We start from the raw sequence: 21,926 nt of genomic DNA on the forward strand, positions 1-21,926 counted from the left end.
AGGTTCCAGGACCGTATCTTAGCATGGTGTCGTATGCCTCAAGGGTATACAGAGAGTCCATCTATTTTTATTCAGTTGCTAAAGAAATCCTTGGAGAATCTAGACTTACCTGGAAAATCGACATTAGTGCAATACATAGATGACCTCCTTGTGGCTGCAAAAACACGAGATAACTGTGTGACAGATACCATTACTCTTTTAAATCATTTGGCAGATGAGGGACATAAAGTGGCTCCTGCAAAATTACAGTTTTGCAAACAAGAAGTAAAATACCTTGGTCACAGAATTGCAAAAGGAATCAGGCAAGTGACAACTGAGATAATTAAAATGATTCAGGGGATGCAGCCTCCAAAAACACAGAGACAGGTCAGAATGTTTCTAGGAATGGTTGGTTATTGTCGTCAATGGATTAGTGGATTTTCAGTAATTGCAAAGCCACTGCAGAGACTGACAAAAGCAGACATAAAAGACCCGATTACCCTAACAGAAACTGAGCTAGAAGCTTTTGAACAGCTAAAAAGAGGTCTGTGTGAAGCACATGCTTTAGGTATGCCAGATTACGAAAAGGAGTTTGAGCTGTATTGCAGTGAAAGAGAAGGATGTGTATCAACAAGTGTAAGCCTTGAACAGAGCGAGGGAATAATAATGGGATACCCTGTAAAAGTATATGTACCCCATTCAGCTGAAATTCTTCTTACCAGAAGCAAAACTCAGCATTTGACAAATAACAGGTTAACTAAATATGAGAAAATTATTCTGGGATCAGATAATGTCTCGATTGCGAGGTGTGTGAATTTAAATCCTTCCACGTTATTGACTGATGGTACTGTAACAGAAATCAGAAATGAGAATGACATTGATCACGAGTGCTTAGATGTTTTAGAATACTGTACTAAACCCAGACAGGACATTAAAGATGTCCCGTTAGCTGAATCAGATTTTGTTTATTTTGTTGATGGTTCATGCTTGAGAACAGATGAAGGTGTTTTGAGAGCAGCATATTCTGTCTGGACAGTTGCAGATGTAGTTGAAGCCTCTTGTCTCGAAGGAATTCGTTCAGCTCAAGTAGCAGAATTCATTGCTTTGATTTGTGCATGTGAGAGAGGTCAAAATTTAAAAGTTACCATAGTGACTGATAGTCAGTATGGATATGGAGTAGTCCATGACTATGGCCAGCTCTGGTCTCAAAGAGGTTATTTAACTTCTGCGGGAAATCCAATAAGAAATGCTGATTTGATCAAAAGGTTAATTGATGGAATCCAGCTACCAGAGAAAATTGCTGTCGTGAAATGTACAGCACATAAAAGGGGCGAGGACTATATTACAAAAGGAAATGCTTATGCTGATGAGATTGCAAGGTTCTGTGCAAAAAATAATATGTCACTCAATCGGGAGAAAAACAATGAACATGTTTTGAACTCACTTATGCTAACATCTGTAGCTGAGACATGGCAAGGAGTAAAAGATTTACAAGATGAGGCAGATGATGAGGAAAAAGACAAATGGTTGAAAGCAGGTTGCAGACAGCGGGAGGAAGATGAAATTTGGGTTTACAAAGATGACAGACCAGTTATGCCAGATAGCATGATTGCTGACATGGCTAGGATGTATCATGGTCAAGGACACATTGGAAGAGACTCTATGAGTAGATTGTTTAGGCAAACATGGTACAATCCAAAGTTCAGACTAATTGCAGAATCATTTTGTCAGAGGTGCTTGATCTGCCAGCAGATCAACCCAAACAGAAAAACAGTTATGAGCATGGGAACCATAGGACGGGAGGGTGGTCCTTTTACCGGATTGCAAATGGATTTCATTGACATGCCACGCCACAATAGATTGAGATACGTCCTAGTGATTATCTGTCTGTTTTCGAGATGGGTAGAAGCGTTCCCAACACGTCGAAATGACTCAGTTACTGTGGCTAAATTGCTTTTAAGGGAAATCATACCAAGGTACGGTTTTCCAGTGAGGGTCGAGACTGATCGTGGAACACATTTTGAAAACAGATTGTTACCAATGGTTTGTGAAGTACTGAATATTAAGCAAAAGCTGCATTGTGCATACAGACCAGAAGCATCAGGTGTTGTTGAGCAAGTGAATGGCACAATTAAAAATAGATTAGTCAAAATGTGTCTAGCTACAGGAATGAAGTGGACAGATGCACTACCACTTGTTTTGATGTCATTGAGAAGTACTCCAGATAAAAAGACAGGTTTAAGCCCTCTTGAGATTCTCATGGGCAGAGTCATGAGACAAGCTTTTGTACCAGTTGGCAAAATAATGAGCATTAATGATAGCGTCATTTTGGATTATTGCAAAAACCTCTCTGACGTCGTGACTTCTGTGTTCCATCAGGTGGGAACTGAAGTGCTAACAAGAGAAAAGGAGGAAGCTCATGATCTGTTACCAGGAGACTGGGTGAGGACAAAAGTCCACCGGAGAAGAAACTGCTTAGTACCCAGATTGCAAAAGGCAAGACAGGTGATACTTGTCACAACTAATGCAGTAAAGTGCAAAGGATTGAAGAGGTGGATTCATGCAAGTCACACTATTCGTGTACCTCCACCTTTAAATCCTGACGAAGGTGATACTACAGCTGATTCAGATTCTGAAGAAGAACCTGAAAAAGGCCCAGATACTGAAGCTCGACAGGAAGGTTGACATCTGGAAAATTCAATTGCGAATGAGGCGTTGAATGAAGAAATTGAAGAAATTGTGATACAAGACTCTGAAGATGATGAAGATCTTCTAGAAAAAGAAGCAGAAAAAGAGTCTGATCAAGTGGTGATTGAAAAGCAGATTGGAAGCGAAAATTCTGAAACTGGGAAGTTGGAAGTGATTGAAGAAGACGAAATTCTGAGTACCAGCTATAAGGTTGATTATCCTAACAGAGTGAAACTGCCGAGTAAAGAAGAACCAAGATTTAGATTTGAAATCTCAGATACTGAAAAGAAAAAGAGCTTGGAGAGCAGAGTGTAATCAATCTGAACCAAAGAAGAAAATATCAAGAAAAGGTGATAACTGCCCAACTGAAAATGAAGGTCTAAAGTTCAAATTAGTAAACAGATCAAAAGAGCAGGTGAATGAAATCTCAAGTCAAAAAGGAGATTCTGATAAGAAAATTTAAACAGGAAGGAAAATAGAAGTGATTAGCAGTAGAGCAAAGAGAGTAGTGAAGCCTAACCAGAAATACAAGTCCCCTGAGTGGACTTATATAATAATTCCACCAGTAGTGGAAGTGAATAGCAGTAGTCAGGAAGATATTGACGACACAAGTGATAATGATTGATTTTGTTTTTGTTCTTGGCATAAGGCTGAAGAAAATGTGTTAGGTGACACAAGGTCGAAGAAATTGTGTTAGCTGGAAAAACAAATTGATGTAAGACGTAAGGTCGAAGAAAAGCTGTTAGAAAGTAGGGTTTTCTTTAAAAAAAAAAAAGTATTGATAATTTTTGATTTTTTTTTTGTAATAAGGCTCTTGTTGTGAGTAAAAGATGCCTTATGTTAACAATAATTCAAGGTGTTCCATCTTAAGGAGATGTTGTAAAATATCTTCTATTTGTGTGATTTTAGTAGTTTTGGTCTGGTTAATTTTAGCTGTCATTTTTCCTTTTGGCATTGACAAAGAAGAGTAAAAAACTAACATGACAAGTAAAGCTGTGGCTAAACAAGATAACACTAGAGTTGTAGATAAGTCTAACAGAGTTATTGAGCATAAACCAGAGATCCACCAAGATAGATCAAATGGTGATTTTTCTAGTAATACTTTTTCAAGACTTTTATCTGAATATGTTAAAGTAATGGATGTTAAGGATTGCTACATTTGTGTAAAATGACCTGCTTCTGTTTCTGAGGGGTTCACATATAATATGCTTCCCCTTACTTATGGTATAACCTGTAGTGTTATAGCTAGTCTGTTTTATCAAACAGGTCGTATGGAGTACTATTCTTCAAATTATGATGACATTTTTGCAAATTTAAAGGTTGACAAGAGCTTGAATCAACATAAACATGCTAAACAGATGAGGGAATTTTTCATTGTAACTAATGAACTCACTTATGAGTATGCTTTTAGAAATAATTTAACTTGTAAATTGAGAGCTGAAGAAAAATCTTTCTTAAACTTAGTTGAAGAGAGAAGAGCGATTTATACGCGTAATGAAATGCTGAAACAAACCAAGTCTACGTTTTGGCAAATTGAGGATGAAAAGCTAAATGGTTGAAATGAAAATGTTGCTATTCAGATAGATAAACCTGTTAGTGGTAAGCTTAGTATTGGAAGAGATAATACTCTATTTGATAATTATTTTGTGGGTGCTAGCCAATGCGAAGACACTTATCAGATCTTGGGTGGATGGGGATTTAAAGGTGGTAAAGATCCAATTTTTGCTGGAATTTATTTTGTGTGTGGAGATAAAGCCTATTATAATCTCCCAGATCACTGGTATGGCACCTGCTATATCGGTTTAGTTTTTCCAAAGATTTTTCATGTAGATAGAAATACAAAAGTTTCATTTGAAATTAGCAATCATCTGAGTGATTCAAAAGGGAAAGTTTTTCAGAAATTTTGGGAGATATTTTTGGTGCAGTAATACCTTTTGTGGGTATAACTCTGAATGCAGTTAAAATCAGAAAAATGTCTACAATTGTTGACAGACTGTCTACTGATACTGCTAGTGGATTGCAATTAGTTGACACTGAACTTATTGCTACGAGAACGATGGTTATGCAGAACCGTCTTGCCCTTGATAATCTTTTAGCAAAAGAGGGAGGAGTTTGTGGAATATTACATGTCCAGCATTGCTGTACATATATTCCAGATAAGAGTCAGAATATTGAGATGTATATCAAGAATATTACAGAATTACATTCAGAAATTGTACCTTTAGAAGATGAAGATTTTTCAGAACGCTTGAGCAAAAGATTTGCAGCAATCAAAACCTGGTTTCAAGAGATTGGTAGTTCAATTTTAGGCAAAATACTGTGTCCTCTATTAGCTATAGTTTTTGTGATATTTCTGTTAAAAATTAGTTGCATGTTACACAAGAGAAAGAAGTACCTTAGGGAAAAGAAGAGGATTTACAAGCTCAGAAAAGAGCAGGAGAAGGAGATTGAATTAGAAGAGTTTCGTAGGTCACAATATGAGAGTTCCAAACAAACAGCAGGATAGAAAGTTTTGAAATACTAATACTGTGATTATCAAAACATGTTCAAGGGTTAAAAATTTTTGCTAAATTTTTGGGTGTAGTTTGGTCATTTTGAAATCACCAGATGAGGGAGTTGATGGAGCAAGTTTCAGAATAATATTTTGTTCTGGCTCGCAAAGTTAAACTTCCATAATAAATAACCGTATTAATTGATTTGTGGTGAATTATTAACCAACCTAGATTAAAATGCATTTACATGACACGTGGGATTAATATATGTGCTCTTTGTTGCAAAAACAAGTGCGTTGAAAATAATAAATTAATCTTGTCTATTGTCTTTGTCAGTATTAAATGCGGATGTTCAATTAATGGCATGTGCTTATTTGTGTGCTTATGTTATGTCTTTTCGTCTTTTATGTGGCATAAGTTTGTGGAGAATTCTGTGGCTTGTGCTTAAACTAGGTAACATAAATTAAGGGGTTAATAATTAGCAAAGGGGGTGGGTAACAGAATGGGTCTTAATTCTCTAAATTCTCTAATTAATTGATGTCTTGTGTTTGTTTAAATAATAGTTTTCAAGTGAGGCCTAAAGAGTAAACTGAAAAGGTGGTGTTGCCCAGTCCTGTCCAGAGAGAGCAAGAGTCCTGCATGGAAACTTTTCCACGTTGAAAAATATTTGCAAGCTCGAATGAACATTGTTTTACATGCTCTTGGTGAGATTGACCCAAGGACAGGAAGAGGCAAAGTTTGACAAGCTAAGGAAGTCACGGCCTGTAACTTGTAAAATGTTTCTTTTTGAGGAAGCTGCGAGACTTGAGAATGAGAGACAATGGACTCTAAGAAAGCCCGATCTAGGCTTGGAGAAAGATGATGACAGCATATGAGCTGACATCAGTCAGCCAATAAGGACACTGGATGGCAGAGAAAAATATACTTTTAGTGAGATTAGTTAGGCAGAAAAGGTATAAAAATTGCCCCCATGGGCAGGAGGGCGCCTCTCACTTTCCGAATCCTGATGGGCGTGTCGTGCTGTTGAACTTCTGGCGCACGTAAGGATAACAGGCTTAAATGACTTTTCCTTTTAGGTGAAGAGAGTTTTAGACAGGGAGATAGACTTAGGGAATGGAAAACTGTTATTTGCTTAAATTCATACATGCTGATTTGTTTTGAAGATGTCAGTCCAATAAATCATTTTTCTTAATTGATGCTGCTTAAATTGCTAATAAATAAAGATTCTTAATAAAATGCTCATTCATGAATAATAAAGATTAATAAAATTAGATTTTTGAAACGACAAGCTAGTCTTGTTTATTCATGGTCTAGTTACCATCAGCTGTTCCATTTGCCTAAGTGACTTAATTAATATGATAAATGCATAAACCCATGGTAAGAAATGATAAACTGCAGTTGTATAAAAATGTGTAAATAGTTTGTGAATTGGTTCTGATTAATTAGGTCACATGATTCAGTTGCCCAAAAATTGTCTTGTTTGTTAATGGGCCTTGTGAATGATTTATGATTAATGGTGAGTATTATGGTGATGGGTAGTGTTTGTGAGACAGTTTTTCTATAGGGGCGCTGGTTTAACACTAACTGCCTTCATCCTCCTACTGCTCTAATACACAAGCCCCCAGACTACACTAATTGTCTACATCCTCCCACTACCCAAATACACAAGCCCCCAAAGGAAACTAATTGTCTACATCCTCCCACTGCCCAAATATATAAACCCACAGATGTCACTAACTGCCTATATCCTACCACTTGCCAAATAAACAAACTCCCTGATGACCTAACTGCCAACATCTTGTATTTGTCCAAGCACACAAACCCCCAGACAACACTGAGTGCCCACATCCTCCCACTGCCTAAATACAGGAGTCCCCAAATGACAATAACTGTTTACATCCTGCCAGAGCCTGAAAACATAAACCTGAAGGTGAAACAAAATATATGCAATCTCCCACTGCCCCAATACACAAACCCCAAGACGACACTTACAGTCGACATCCTGCAACGGTTCAACCACACAAACCCCCAAAAGACATTACTTGCCTACATCCTCCCACTGCCCAAATACAGAAATCGCCAGATGACAAAAACTGCTGACTTCCTCCCTCTGCCTGAATACACAAGCCCCCAGACTACACTTAATGCAGACATCCTCCCAGTGACCAAATACAGGATCCCCAGCTGACACTAACTGCCAATATGCTCCCACTGCCCGAATGCACAACCCCCCGGACGACACTAACTGCCTACATTATCCCAAAGCCCAATTACACAAACCCTCAGACTACATTAACGGCTTTCATCCTCCCACTGCCCAATTACACAAATCCCGGGATGATGCTAACTGCCTATATTCTCCCTCTGCCTGAATTACACAAACTCCTAGATGACACGAACTGCTGACATCCTCCTACAGCCCGAATACGCAAACTCCCAGATGACACTGACTGCCTACAACCTCCCACTGCCCAAATACAGAAACCCCCAGACAAGACTGACTGTATACTTCTTCCCACTGCCTCAAAATACAACTCCCAGACAACAGTAGCTGCCTACATCCTCCCACTGTCTGGATGCACCAAACCCCAGATGACACTGACTGCCTTCGTCCTTCCACTGCGCATTGCCCAGTGCCCAAAGACCGAAACCCCCAGATGGCACTAACTCCCATCATCCTCCTACTGCCAGAAAACTTAAACTCCCAGACGACACTAATTGTCTACATCCTCCCTCTGCCCAAAGGCGCAAACCCCAAGATGACACCAGATACCTACATCCTCTCAGTGCCTTAATACACAAACCCCCAGATGGCACTACCTACCTACATCCTCACACTGCTCGAATACACAAACTCCCAGACTACACACACTGCCTACATCCTCCCCCTGCCCGAATATATAAACTCCCAGATGATACTAACTGCTGACATCTTCCCACTGCCCAAATACAGAAACCCCCAGACAACACTGACCGCCTACTTCCTGGCACTGCCCAAATGCAGAAACCCCCAGAAGACAGTAACTGTTTACATCCTCCCTCTGCCCGAATACACAATCCCCCAGATGACAAAAACTGTTTACACCCTCCCACTGACTGAATAAACAAAGCTTCAGGCGACATTAACGGTTTACATCTTCCCACTGCCCGAAAACACAAACCCCCAGAAGATACTAACTGCCCACATCATCACACTGCCTGAAGATACAAACCCCCAGACACTAACTTCCTATATCCTCCCCCTGCCCGACTACACAAATCGACAAGAGTAACTGTCAACATCCTCCCACTGCAAAAAACAAACAGAGCCCCAGATGACAGTAACCGCTGACATCCTCCCACTGCCCAAATGCACAAACCCCCAGACTACACTAACTGCCTACATCCTCCCACTTCCCCAACACACAGACCCCTCGACACCTCTAACTGCCTTCATCCTTCCACTGTCGACTACATAAACCCTCAGATGACACTAACTGTTGGGTTCCTCCTACTGGCCAAATACACAAATTCACAGACAACACTTGCTGTTGACATCCTCCCACTGTCCTGATACACAAACCCTCAGAGGACACTAACTGTTGACATCCTCCCACTGCCCTAATATACAAACCCACAGACGGCACTAACTGTTGACAACCTACCAAAGTCTGAATAGACATACTCCCTGACAACAAAAACTGCCCATGTCCTCCTAATGTGCAAATACACAAACCAAACCCAATATTTCATCAGACCCATGGTGAGAAGCTTCTTTTGAGCCGAACAGCACATTGTGATGCCCGTTTTGGAAGGAGTCTGGAAGAGCAGATGGAAAGAGCAGCAAGGTGTCCTGGCAGGGATTTACAGAGAGGAGGCTCGGATATAGGACGGTCTTGGAAGGGCAGCTGTCTCTGTTTATTGAGTCCACCAACGGTAGAGGCAACAACCGCGACAGCAGAACTCTACTTTCAATTAAAATGTCCATGTATATTTGAAACTGCTTTAAGTGAGGGTATTGCTCTATGGGTATATGTTAATGGTCTGTGATTAGCGTTCTCCACTCTGCAGGTCAATCCAGTGGCGGCCCCTCCACAATGGCAGAGGAGAGTCACCCCACTGTCAGGTGCAGAGCCAGCAACCAAACAATTAAACTATGCTCTAACTTCATTTTTTTTTTCATTTGCAGCCTCTGAGCCAGCTTGTGCATTGAGGGACTGGGCATGGGAGGTGGGAGGAGAGGTGCTTGTGCACCCCGCTAATTGTGCTTGGCCGGCCGTCTCAAGCTGACCAAAACACACATGCACACTTAAGTTTCTCCATGCCGGCTGCATTCAGCAGCCAGACTGGAGAAACCCCGCAGACTCCATGACCTAGCAGAGCGTCTTTCCTGCCTGCTCAGGTCAATCCCTGTGCTGCTCTGCAGCATGGTGATTGGATGGAATCTGCAACAGGGTTGCTGGGACCAGGAAGAGGCCAGCAGAAGGTACGCAATGCGGATGGTGGCTAGCGGTATCAGGTACATTTTTATTCATTATATTTATCATGTATTCCCACACGCTCCCCCTATCAGCTCACCACCCTTTGTTAATGGCAGCCACCACTGGGTACATCACAGACATTCAGACCATGTTCGCCAATGAGGTGCTCTTACTGTATGTACAGCCCGGGTGGCGCACAGCCCCACAATGTTGCAGGGATTCGGCACAAATACAGAACTATGCGCAGGAAATGGGACCTGGGTGTCTAGGGATGAGTCTTCCTACCACCTTAGTACTCACAAACCCAGGACCGACTAGCTATAGTGCCTCACTTGCTCTGCTACTCACTCACAGGGAAGCAAATGATTAGGCACCCAGAACACAACTCTCCCAGAACTCCCAGGAATCGCGGTAAGAAGGCACACCCTTTCGCTCACTCTTTTGTACTCGTCCACAATAAGATCTGACAGAGCCACTCTGTATGTACGAATTTCTTTGTTTTTTTTTTAAATAAAGTTTTTAGGGAAAAACAAACGGTCTTCGCTAATGCCACACCTAATTAAAGAAGCATACAAGAAAGACAAAGCACGTCATCGAACAGCAAACAAACAGGAGAACAGTTTTTGGAAATAAAAATGCAAATGCATCCCAGCGCTGGGAAGCCCGTATCTGGGTAGCCAATCATTTACAAGAAACAGTATAATAATAATAAGAATGTGCAACAGTGTTGGTAATAGTAGTGTAAAAATTAGAAAATAGAAAAAAATATAAATACAGCACTAAACCTACACCAGAAATAAAAAGATGCAAACCCTCAGGACTTTATTTTATATTCACCAAAACAAAATGTGCGTCAATCACTGTGGAGTGTGATCAGTCTCACACACACCGCCTAGAAGGAGAGCAGTGTGGTCTGGGCGCTGTCTTTTACTTACCCCAAACTACAGTGAAGAAGAGGGTGACACAGAGCAGCAGAACCCTGGACCTGGCACCGCCCAACCTCCTGGACTCTTCCATCCTCTGGGCCTGTAAGAATGTTGGAGGGCACACTTTATCAATAGTTGTGTTAGAGGGACACACTCTGCAAATCAATATCACGTGTCACCCAATACCAATATACACTTCTTACAAATAATTCTGACATGTTCTTCAAAACACACAACCTGCCAAGTCCAAATCTTCAAAAACTAGAAATAAATGTGTGAACAGAAAATTGAGTAAAACCTAAGAAATCTACAGACACAACACAGGTGTCGGCCTGGGCAACAATACAAACAAGCATTGGTACATGCATTAGGTTTCTTAGTCTCGGAGGGTCCGAACCGCAGTGTCAGCGCTGGATCAGGTTGGCCCTTCAGGTACAGACTGGCATGAGGGAGAGAGGAGTCAGCCTGGGCAACAAAGCAAACAAGCACTGGTAAATGCATTAGGTTTCTTAGTCTCAGAGGGTCTGTACTGCAGTGTCAGCGCCGGCTCGGTCTAGCACTTCAGGTACAGACTGGCATGAGGGAGAATGGGGTCGGCCTGGGCAACAATGCAAACAAGCATTGGTAAATGCATTAGATTTCTTAGTCTCAGAAGGTCTGTACTGCAGTGTCAGCATTGGCTCAGGCAGGCACTTCAGGTACAGACTGGCATGAGGGAGAGCAGGGTCGGCCTGGGCAACAATGCAAACAAGCATTGCTACATGCATTAGGTTTCTTTGTCTCGGAGGGTCCGAACCGCAGTGTCAGCGCTGGCTGAGGTTGGCCCTTCAGGTACAGACTGGCATGAGGGAGGGAGGAGTCAGCCTGGGCAACAATGCAAACAAGCATTGGTAAATGCATTAAGTTTCTTAGTCTCAGAGAGTCTGTACTGCAGTGTCAGCGCCGGCTCGGTCTAGCACTTCAGGTACAGACTGGCATGAGGCAGAGTGGGGTCGGCCTGGGCAACAATGCAAACAAGCATTGGTAAATGCATTAGGTTTCTTAGTCTCAGAAGGTCTGTACTGCAGTGTCAGTGCCGGCTCGGTCTAGCACTTAAGTTACAGACTGGCATGAGGAAGAGTGGGGTCGGCCTGGGTAACAATGCAAACAAGCATTGGTAAATGCATTAGGTTTCTTAGTCTCAGAAGGTCTAAACTGCAGTGTCAGCATTGGCTCAGGCAGGCACTTCAGGTACAGACTGGCATGAGGGAGAGCGGGGTCTGCCTGGGCAACAATGCAAACAAGCATTGGTAAATGCATTAGGTGTCTCAGCCTCTGAGTGTCTGAACCGCAGTGTCAACGATGGCTCAGGCTGGGACTTCAGGTACAGTCTGGCATGAGGGAGAGCGGGGTCAACCTGAGTTACAATGTAAAAAGATCAAAATTCAAATCGAGCTCACTTACTTGCGGTTTCATCTGGTGAGCAAATTTCTGCTGTATTCTCCTTCTCCAGGTGTGTTCAGCTCCAATCTCCGGCAAACCCCGAGCCCCTATAGCAGCACACATCAGAGGTTTTTCTACTTCTGGTGGGAGGGACAGAGAGATGGACTGGGCAGCTTTGCCAAAGAATAATGAGTGCTCAGTTAAAACCAATCTGACATGCTGCTGTTTTGACGCGGGTAATATATTGCAGGCTTCTATTATGTGGTGTGTACAAGAGCACACTGCAAACTCAGTCACTTCTTCCTTGGAAAAAAACTGCACTCAAGCAGGAGTAGAATAAACAAAAGTAAAACACTCAACATGCTCCGACCTGGCTGCCTGACCTGGAAGGAGGCTATACTTTGGCCAGGTCCTTCCATTCACGATGACCAACAGCAGATTGTGGCTGAATGCAGAGGTCAGTGACACGCCCCACTCGTTCATCACCTCGATAGGTCTGCCCCGCCTCTGGACATTTAGGTGAAAGGCCCGGCTCAAAACACGATAACAATAACACCTAAAAAAGAAACATATACTTCCAAATTAACACAGACCATTCCCACCACTAAGTCTTCAAAGTGCTGGCTTAAGTTTAGAGGATGAGAAAGACCTTGACCAGCCAGCTCATGAGCCCTGTCAAGTGTCACTCATCAGGGGTCAAACTAACGCACATGCTTTATTGTCGCCGCATTACCATACTGAGATCATTTGTCACACAATTTGAGATTCCACCAGATAACCTCTGGTTTTGCTTGCACTGCATCTTTGAAAAGACATGCTGTGTAAACATGGTGCATGCACATTGATAGTGCACTTAGAAACTTGCTGCCCCTCTGATATCACGGTTGGGGTCGAGAAGGTCACGCGTTGTCAGGTTATGTTTGTGGTCTTTAGTCCTAGGGAGGATTTTTGTGGATTTGGTTGCAGAGACATGATGGATACATTGACACCGTGTGGGTATCACATTGTTCTCCAGCACTTTTGTTTAGTCTGTTGCACAAGCAGTCTCCTGAACCCAACTACTATGGGTAGTCAGGCACCCAGGCACCTCCTAGGAACTAGCGGTGTGCCAAGGCATGGTGCACCCACCTGCCACAGTGCTGGACTTTAAAAGATCCCCTGTCAAGATCTGGCCTGTAGGACCTGAGTTATACAGCAACCCGTAAGCATCTAAGGATTTACAAGTTTGTGTGACTGTTGTTACACAGGGCAATCAAATGTCTCACATGAACCTGCTGAACACATGAAAATGTCACACACATGCAAAGTGAGAACTTGGCAGCATGTGGAAGGCCTCAGGCCATTCCTCCAACCACTGTCCTCTTTCACCTAACAAAAAAGTACAGAATCAAAGAGGTTTGGGACAGAGGAGCAAATGCCATTTTAGGGATATTGACCCTCTCTGCAGGATTACCCAAAATGTATTTTCTACCTCCTTCATTTTGTTTACCTTGTTTTGTCAGCGTAAGGATTCTGGGCACTTTACCAATCTAACCAGTCTGTCTCGTAATATTTGCTCATACCCAATAGATATGTTTATTCTACTTATGAGTCCCTAGTAAAGTGGCACTTTACATCCCAGGGCCTATAAATTAAATGCTACTAGTAGGCCCACAGCACTGAATGCCCCAGCCCTTTAACCATGTCTCAGGCCTGCCATTGCAGATCCTGTATGCGTAGTTGCTATTTCAACCTGGCAAAATATACCTTTGGCGAGGCACCACCCTTCCTTTTTTAATACATATAAGTCATCCCTGGGGTAGGCACTGAACAGGCCAGAAGCTAGGGTCCAATATCTGTAAAAAGTAGGACATGTACTTTCACTTTTTACATGTCCTGGTAGTGAAACACTCTCAAATTGGTTTTTCACTACGGCAAGGTTTATAATAACTCCCTTAGGATAACATTGGGATTACAGCATTACATTTTATGAGAGTAATCTCCAAATGGGAAGATATTACTGATTCAAGTTTGGTGTCTCTGGAATCCTATTTTAAAATCCTAACTTATGGTGAAGTGGAATTTTAAATTCCAATTCTGAAAATACAATTTTTAGAAAGTTGACATTTTCTTACTTTAGCCATTTGGTCTCAGCTGCATGTCTGACACATGTCTGGGGTGGGAGACAGCTGGTCTTTGTGTATTCCCCCTAACCAGCTACACACAGTGGAAGCTTCGGTGTGACTTGATGGGCCATCCTGACAGGATGGGATGGAGAAGCTGGACACAGCCTCACTTACAGCACAATAGGCTCTGTCCTGTCCCCACATAAATGGCTACATACCCTATGTAATGATTATGGACCCAGGAAAGGGAGGGAAGGCAGGTCCTCTGTACACTTTAAAGGCCTGATTTGTTTAGTTTCCCCCACATTAAAGGCCAAACAGGGTATCAGTTAGCAGTGGGTGGGGTACTTCGCTCTGCCAGGGGAGTTTGCTGAGTTTTGCTGACTCTGCCGGTATTGCAAAGTTAGGTAACAACTACTATTTTGCCACGTAGCGGAGTTTACCAGAGTCCGAGAGGTTAGAAAGCATGAGGCTAACTTAGTTTCATGTTTTTATCATGATTCAGCACCATACAAATACTGACCAGCAGATGGAAGTGTGACATGAAATAGGCTGCTCTTCTAACTAGCTAGCATCGCTTCGCCCTCTCTATGGTGCACATGCAGCGCAGTGCTTATTCTCAGACAACTGTTATGCCTGGCGTTCATGGGAAGTGGCGCACAGACTTTTTGCTCTCCCGGGGGGAGGGCAGTGAGCCCCATGAAGCCCTCAGGGCCCCCACAGTATGTAAAGGCCGAGGTGACGGGGCTCCCTGGAGCCAAAGATGAACACTGATGCAGCTGCAGGACAGCCGGAGCCTGGAAAGCTGTGCCTTCACTGCCAGCAAGAGCCACCATCTCCAGCGTCCTGGAGAATGAATGGAGGTCACCTGACCTGACTCATTTCACGCCGTGGCCAACAGCAATCAATCAATCAATCAATCAGTGACACTTATAAAGCGCGCTACATACCCGTAGGGTCTCAAGGCGCTGGGGGGGGGGTGCCGCTACTGCTCGAACAGCCAGGTCTTCAGCTTCTTCCTGAAGGAGAGGTGGTCTTGGGTCAGGCGCAGGTCGGTCGGGAGGGAGTTCCAGGTCTTGGCGGCCAGGTAGGAGAAGGACCTTCCTCCTGTAGTCGTTCTTCGGATGCGGGGGACGGCGGCGAGGGCGTGGTTGGCTGATCGGAGGTGGCGTTTGGGAGCGTAGAAGTTGACTCGGCTGTTGAGGTAGCTCGGGCCTGGGTCGTGTAGGGCTTTGTGTGCGTGGGTGAGGAGGCAGAAGGTGATTCTTTTGTTGACGGGGAGCCAGTGAAGGTCTCTCAGATGTCCGGAGATGTGGCTGGTTCGTGGGATGTCGAGGATGAGTCTGGCTGAGGCGTTCTGGATCCGCTGGAGTCTCTTCTGGAGCTTGGCGGTGGTACCGGCGTAGAGGGCGTTGCCGTAGTCCAGTCGGCTGGTGACGAGGGCCTGGGTGACGGTCTTCCTGGTCTCGGTGGGGATCCACCAGAAGATCTTCCGTAGCATGCGTAGGATGTTGAAGCACGCCGAGGAGACGTTGTTGACTTGCCTGGTCATGGAGAGGGAGGAGTCCAGGATGACGCCCAGGTTGCGTGCATGGTCTGTCGGTTTGGGTGCGGTGCCCAGGGCGGGAGGCCACCAGGAGTCGTCCCAGGCGGAGGGTGAGGAGCCCAGGATGAGGACCTCCGTCTTGTCCGAGTTCAGTTTCAGGCGGCTGGTCGTCATCCACTCGGCTACCTCTTTCATCCCTTCGTGCAGGTTGGCTCTGGAGGCGGCGGGGTCGTTGGTCAGGGAGAGGATCAGCTGGGTGTCGTCGGCGTAGGAGATTATGCTGAGGTTGTGTTTGCGTACGATGGCCGCGAGGGGGCTCATGTAGACGTTGAAGAGGGTGGGGCTCATAGAGGATCCTTGGGGGACGCCTGCAGCTGCAAATTTTGCTGATCAGCAAGCAGCATTGGCTCAAACTGGAAGGTGAGTGAGGGAGAGGGAGGTAGGAGCAGAACAGGGAGAGAGGAACGAGCTGCAGGGTGGTCTCTGTGTGCTTCTGTGTGTTAGTGTGTGTGTGCTTGTGTGGGAGTCTGAAGTGTGCTAGGAGACATGTGTGTGTGCGTGCATGCATGCGTGTGTGTGTGTGTGTGTGCCGCAAGTAGTTTTTAATGGTATTTTGTAAAATAGTTATCATTTCTAGTATTGTGATTGGTGCTTTATCATGCTAACCATGACCCCACATGTCCTCGTATCCACAAAGCATGACACTCAGCCACATGCTTACCTGTGCAGCAATTTGGAGAAAATCGATCACACGTGCCAAGCCCTCACTCAACCAGAACCTGCAAATAGCTCACGAGCCACCCCTGCCTGCCCAGCTGCCAAGTGAAGCCGCTGCCACTCCCATGCAGAAAATGCAGGTGCGCTTAAGGGCTCCACACTCTGATCCAGGTGCAAGTATTCTTTCATTGCAAGACAGTCTGGCATAGTGCTCTCTCCAAAGTGCACTCTGGGAAATCCAGACCAAGTAGTTACCATTACAGCCAGTGGTGAACCCCAGTGCCCCACAGGCTTCACTATCCAAGGCCCTCTATGCCCTCCTGTGTGTGAAATTGGTTAAAAAAGAAAAGCTTGTGTAAACCTATTTCCTACCAAGGTGAAAGTATGTAAAAACCTTGTAAAATGATTACAGTTTTTACCGTGAGGCCTCTTGGGAGCTGAACAGGGTCAAATGGGGTGAAAGAGGGACACAGATTGGACAGTTGTAGATATGGATGGCTCTGCCCTCTTTTAACTAAGCGGAGTGGTACTACGCAGAATTCCACGGAGTTTGAGTGCAACTCCGCAGAATTCCGCATAGTGCAACTTTGCAACCTCTGCCCACCCTAGGTATTAGAGCTGGACCTCTGACACCGCCACTTCAGTATACTTCTGGACCGTTTAAGACTCTGCCAGGAAGTAGGACTGCTGTGCTGCTAAAAGGACTGCCACTCTGATGGACTTCTGTTTTGCAGAACTCTTGCTTGGTGACAGCTGCCTGCTGATCTCTTGGTTGGGGGAGGGTACTGGACCTGCATCACTTGAACCCCGAGTGACTGCTAGGGCCTGCTAGCTGGCCTCCTTAACTGAAATCTCATTGACATACAAGATTTCCAACCAACCTGCTTTTACACCTTTACTTTGCCATCTGTGAGTTTTCACTGCCAAGTGGTGCCACCCCAGTCATTGACACGTGGAAAGAGGCCTAACGTGTTTCTCCACTGGAACCAAAGTATCCTCTGCTGAGTGATGCCTCCATGAGCAGAACCATCACATCTCCTTGGCTGAGCGGTGCATCTTAGAGCAGAACAGATACATCGCCACTGTTGCATGAATTGGACCTGTCACAAAAGACTCACATCTCCGCTGCATCTAGAATCTTGTAACTGACGCATCACCTTCGGAACCGCCATTACATGATGCTTTTTGTGGTGAATGCTCCTAACATCCATCGTCAACCGCAGTCTCGCCAACAAAGCCAAACGTCCACTTAGCATCTTCCCTGCTCATCAGAACCTATGCATCTTCGCAGCTGTGTCACGCATCCCTGACACCTGCATTTGCATCACTAGCTATGTTGACAGGATCCATGATGTCAACGTATCTGGACCTCACACTGCAGTCTTGTTGCATCTCGAAGCAGATGCTCTCGCTCCGCTGCACGATGCATCTTCGACATAGATCATTACAATGCTCTTTCAACCAGTATTTCAGGTACTTTGGCTCAGCTGGCCCAACTCAGTCCATGTAGGCAGCCTGCGCTCCATCGTGCTCAGCTTAACCTTGATTTTGTCCCGGCCTGGCGCTAGCAGTTATTCCGAATAGCAATTTTTCTTCTTAGTTCAATTTTCCACTATATACTTTAAAATGCAATATCTCAAGTTCTACTTATTGGCTGTTTGTCAATATGATCTTGTTGTATTTATTAAATTAAGTTCTATATTTGTAACCTGGTGTCACCCTCGACCACTACATACCACAAATAGACAGACATGTAGTTCTGCTGTAGTAGTTGTTGTAGACTGGTTTACCTGTTTGCCACTCACGAATTGGCCATAGTTCTTCCGTAAACCGACGCTGATGATCCATCCATCCCAGTGAGTTACTGTAAAGAAAAAAGATATAATATTTAATCAATCATCATGGTATATTGGCAAGTGAGTCCACTCCAAGGACATTTTGCATATTGGAAAATGCAACATAGTGGCCCCTGAAGTTGATGTACAATTTGAATTAAACAAGGTAAAAAAAAAACGAGTAGTAGACAAGAGTTACAATTACTGTGTAAAAGATTAAATAATAACTAAGACAAGACATATGTTTCATTTCATGTACAAAAAACAAACAGCAATTGGTTTCATCAGAGACAGACAGCCATTGCTGTCCACTGCATGCTATCTTCTCATTATTCATTACCTGTTCTACTTTTTGTCCGCATCTTCTTCGGAAAGTGAGGGCCCACAGGGCAGCCTCTCCTGTCAATTTCAGAAGTAACTCTTTCAGCATTCAGCAAGCAGGTACTCAGTCAGTAATTTCAGTCCCACTTGAGGGGACTCGTCTACGAAGACAAAGTTTCTTTATTCTTCGTAATCCATCCATCTGCCTTGAGGGAAATGGATAGGGGGAGTCTGGAGGAGGAGGCTAGAGGAGCATGATTGAGTTGTGAACTTGTGAACCTCAGTAATGCAGACTGCGGCTCCTTCAAATCAATTACGAAAATAAGATTAAGACAGTGCTGCTGATGGACTTTTTTTGATTAGGTGATTAGAGTTTTGTTGTGGTAAAAGTTGCAAAACAAAGAAAGATACACAGGAATACAAGTGAAAAAGGACAAAAAAAAAGGAACTCATTTTCAGGCCTTGGTGTCAGGGAAGTAGAGCTCGTCCTGAAACTCTATTAATTGAGACGGGAGTAGGTCAGCTAACAGAGAAGAACTTCCGTCACCTAAGTCGGTGTCCTCTTCTTCCTGCGTGCATTCACGTATTTTGTAATTTGGTAGTATGAAGTGCTGATTCATCTTGATCAGTGTTAACCTCTCCACATTTTTGGGAGGGAGGCTGGTCCTTTTTGAAGTTACAATGGCACCAGTAGCACTGAAAACACGTTCAGAAGACACGCTTGCGAGTGGGCAAGACAAACAATTTAGAGCCAGGTTGGTGATCAGGGGCCATAGAGGACTTTCGTATACCAATACAGCAATGGGTTCTGATTAACAAATACCTCTAATGGGTCATCCAGATAGGCCTGCACCATCGACTCAAGGTTCTCAAGGGTTGCTCCACTTTGCGTAGCATCTGTGGCCTTTGCAGCACTGGAACGAGCAAAACCTTTAAGAGTTAGCCAATCCGCTTCCGACAATATTATGGCTGGGCCTGGTGCAGGTGAGGATGATGATACGGTTGCTGGTATCGTTAACGGCTCTGAGGGAAAGTGACTCCCTTCGGCCACAGATTCAGAAGTGGAACTTGATGCTGGATGGCCTGCTGATTCAGTTCTACTTCTGCCGGCTCCTTGAATTTTCTGCCGCTCTTTTTCAAGCCGAGTGGCTGACACAACTAGCCAATGTCTGTACTTTGAAACATCTGCTTCATCAAAAGGAATGAATCCTTTTCTGGCCACTGCCTTTTTGTACCGTGGATCCAGAATAGTGGCCCGAATGTAATGTTGTTCTGTATGTATGTTTTTAAGCCTTTCATTGTCAACTAGGCGGCTTAATAACCTCTTCGCCAACTGATATGCGTCTTGCTTTCAGCATCTTCTCGGATCGTTGAAGACACCGCCTTCAGTTGGTGCTCTACCATGACCAACAATGGGATAGCTTTGCCCAAAGAACAGTCCTCCCTGCTGACTTCACGCGTGAAGACCTCAAAAGATCGAAGCATGTCTATCAGGCTTTTAACTAGCTTCCATTTCTCCAACTCTAGCCTCATTTCTTTCATAGTAGAACCTAATTTATAGACATAATCATTTAATACCCCCCCACTGCTGAGACAGACGCTCAAGCATGTAAAAGGTTGATTCCAACGTGTTGCCACCTCCTGGATGAGTCCTTTGACTGGCAGTCTACGTTCAGGTTGAATGCTCCTCAGCTGCTTCCGGCCCTTAAAAGAAAGGCTGAAATGTGTGCAGATTATTCGGCAGGTGGTCAGTAACTTGCTGAATGTGTTTTCTTTTTTCAAGAAATCTTACACCACGATGTTAATACTGTGCGCCAAACATGGCACTCTGAAATAGCCGTCTAGCTGCATGGCCGTAACTATATTACTGCCATTATCCATGGAAACATAACCAACTATGCGATTTCTTGGATGCAGCCATTCATAGACCTTCCTATCAAACTCCTCCAAAATGTTAGGTGCAGTATGAGTTTTCTCCATGGCAAACATGGCTACTGTTGCATAAATAGAAGATGGGAGCACACTGCTAGCCTCTCCGCCGGATCGCCCCTTTGCATTATGGTCAATGCAGTACAAGTGTTTAAAAAAACGAGTCGAAAGTTCAAAAGTGTTTCACCACAATCAGTGCAAGTAGGTACTTGAAGTGTAGTTATCTCTAGACACGAGACATGGCTCGTGTTTCGGGATTGATTTCCTTGTCAGTAGAGACAGTTCTGGGGTAGCAGAGCAGGCCGCCAAACATCCGTCAAAGGCTTCGTTGCCCCTCCAGCACGCAGGTGGGTCTCCAAAAAGCTCATCAGCTTGGATGGCTCACGGGAGCCACTGTAGTAGAAATAGAAGATGGGAGCACACTGCTAGCCTCTCCGCCGTATCGCCTCTTTGCATTATGGTCAATGCAGTACAAGTGTTTCAAAAAACGAGTCGAAAGTTCAAAAGTGTTTCGCCACAATCGGTGCAAGTAGGTACTTGAAGTGTAGTTATCTCTTAACACGAGACATGGCTCGTGTTTCAGAATTGATTCCCTCATCAGTAGAGACAGTTATGGGGTAGCAGGTTTCCGAGTAGCTTGAAAAACTGTGTCCGTGTCAACACCTGCTTTTAACTGGTCTTTAACCCCTGCAAAAGAGACCCAGTGTGCAGTGATGCACATGCAATCAGGGGCTTGGCAACTGGTCCACATGTCTGTTGTCAGGTGGATAGTGTGAACAGCACTCTTCTGCAAAGCTGCCCCAATCACCGCCAGCACATCTTGATGTAGTGCTGGAACCGCAACTCTGGCAAAATAGGACCGGCTAGGAACATCCGTTTAGGGCAGACTGTTGCCCCAAATTCTAGAAAACCCACCCCTTCCACTAAAGAAAAAGGGATGAGGTCCAGCGCTAGCATTTTAGCCAGCTTTGCGTTATACAGATGTGCTATTGGGTGGTTGCGTTCAAATGGCGCATCCGACCAAAACATGCTTCTAATGGTGGGCTGGACCGTTTTACGTGATGATGATGATGCAGACTTCTTCAAACCAGTTAGGCTCATTGATGTACTTTTTTGCATTGGTGTCTCACCCAGACTCCTAGTGTGCCTCATACATGTTGCAGGGGTAGAGGGTGTGGGTGCTACCACTGCAGTGCTGCTGCCAGGGGTACTGGGTGTACCAGAAAAAATGTCGGTCGGTTCTTGACTTCCCCCCTGCACCATCAGCCCCTCGTCATCATCAGATGCAATATCAATGGATACATTTGGATTTATTTTTTTTTGGCTTCCTGCATCTTCTTAAGGTGCAACTCCCACTCGATAGTGTGGTGTTTTTGAGAGGACCTCTCTGACCTCCGGTGCCATAGTTGGTACCAAGTTTACCCCGACTAACTGCTTGTCTACAAATCGAACAAATGACCATGTTTGCCGCCTTTTGGCTAACAGTAAAGAAGTCCCAAACTGAAA

The 21,926-nt window shown here is 44.4% G+C and overlaps 1 protein-coding gene across 1 annotated transcript in view; it reads right to left on the minus strand.

The window, feature by feature from the left end:
• LOC144766834 (lectin-like) overlaps positions 1 to 12,055 on the minus strand; it is a 140,793-nt gene extending 128,738 nt beyond the window's left edge. The window contains exons 1-2 of the mRNA XM_078650558.1: positions 11,989 to 12,055; positions 10,555 to 10,645 (exon numbers count right to left, since the gene is read on the minus strand). Of these exons, the coding sequence (XP_078506684.1) occupies positions 10,555 to 10,645; positions 11,989 to 12,000 (103 nt within the window). The 5' untranslated portion in view covers positions 12,001 to 12,055. The remainder of the gene's footprint in view (positions 1 to 10,554; positions 10,646 to 11,988) is intronic.
• Positions 12,056 to 21,926: the final 9,871 nt, after the last annotated feature.

The sequence above is a fragment of the Lissotriton helveticus genome, chromosome 1_1, assembly GCF_964261635.1.
Source record: "Lissotriton helveticus chromosome 1_1, aLisHel1.1, whole genome shotgun sequence".
Lineage (NCBI taxonomy): Eukaryota > Metazoa > Chordata > Amphibia > Caudata > Salamandridae > Lissotriton > Lissotriton helveticus.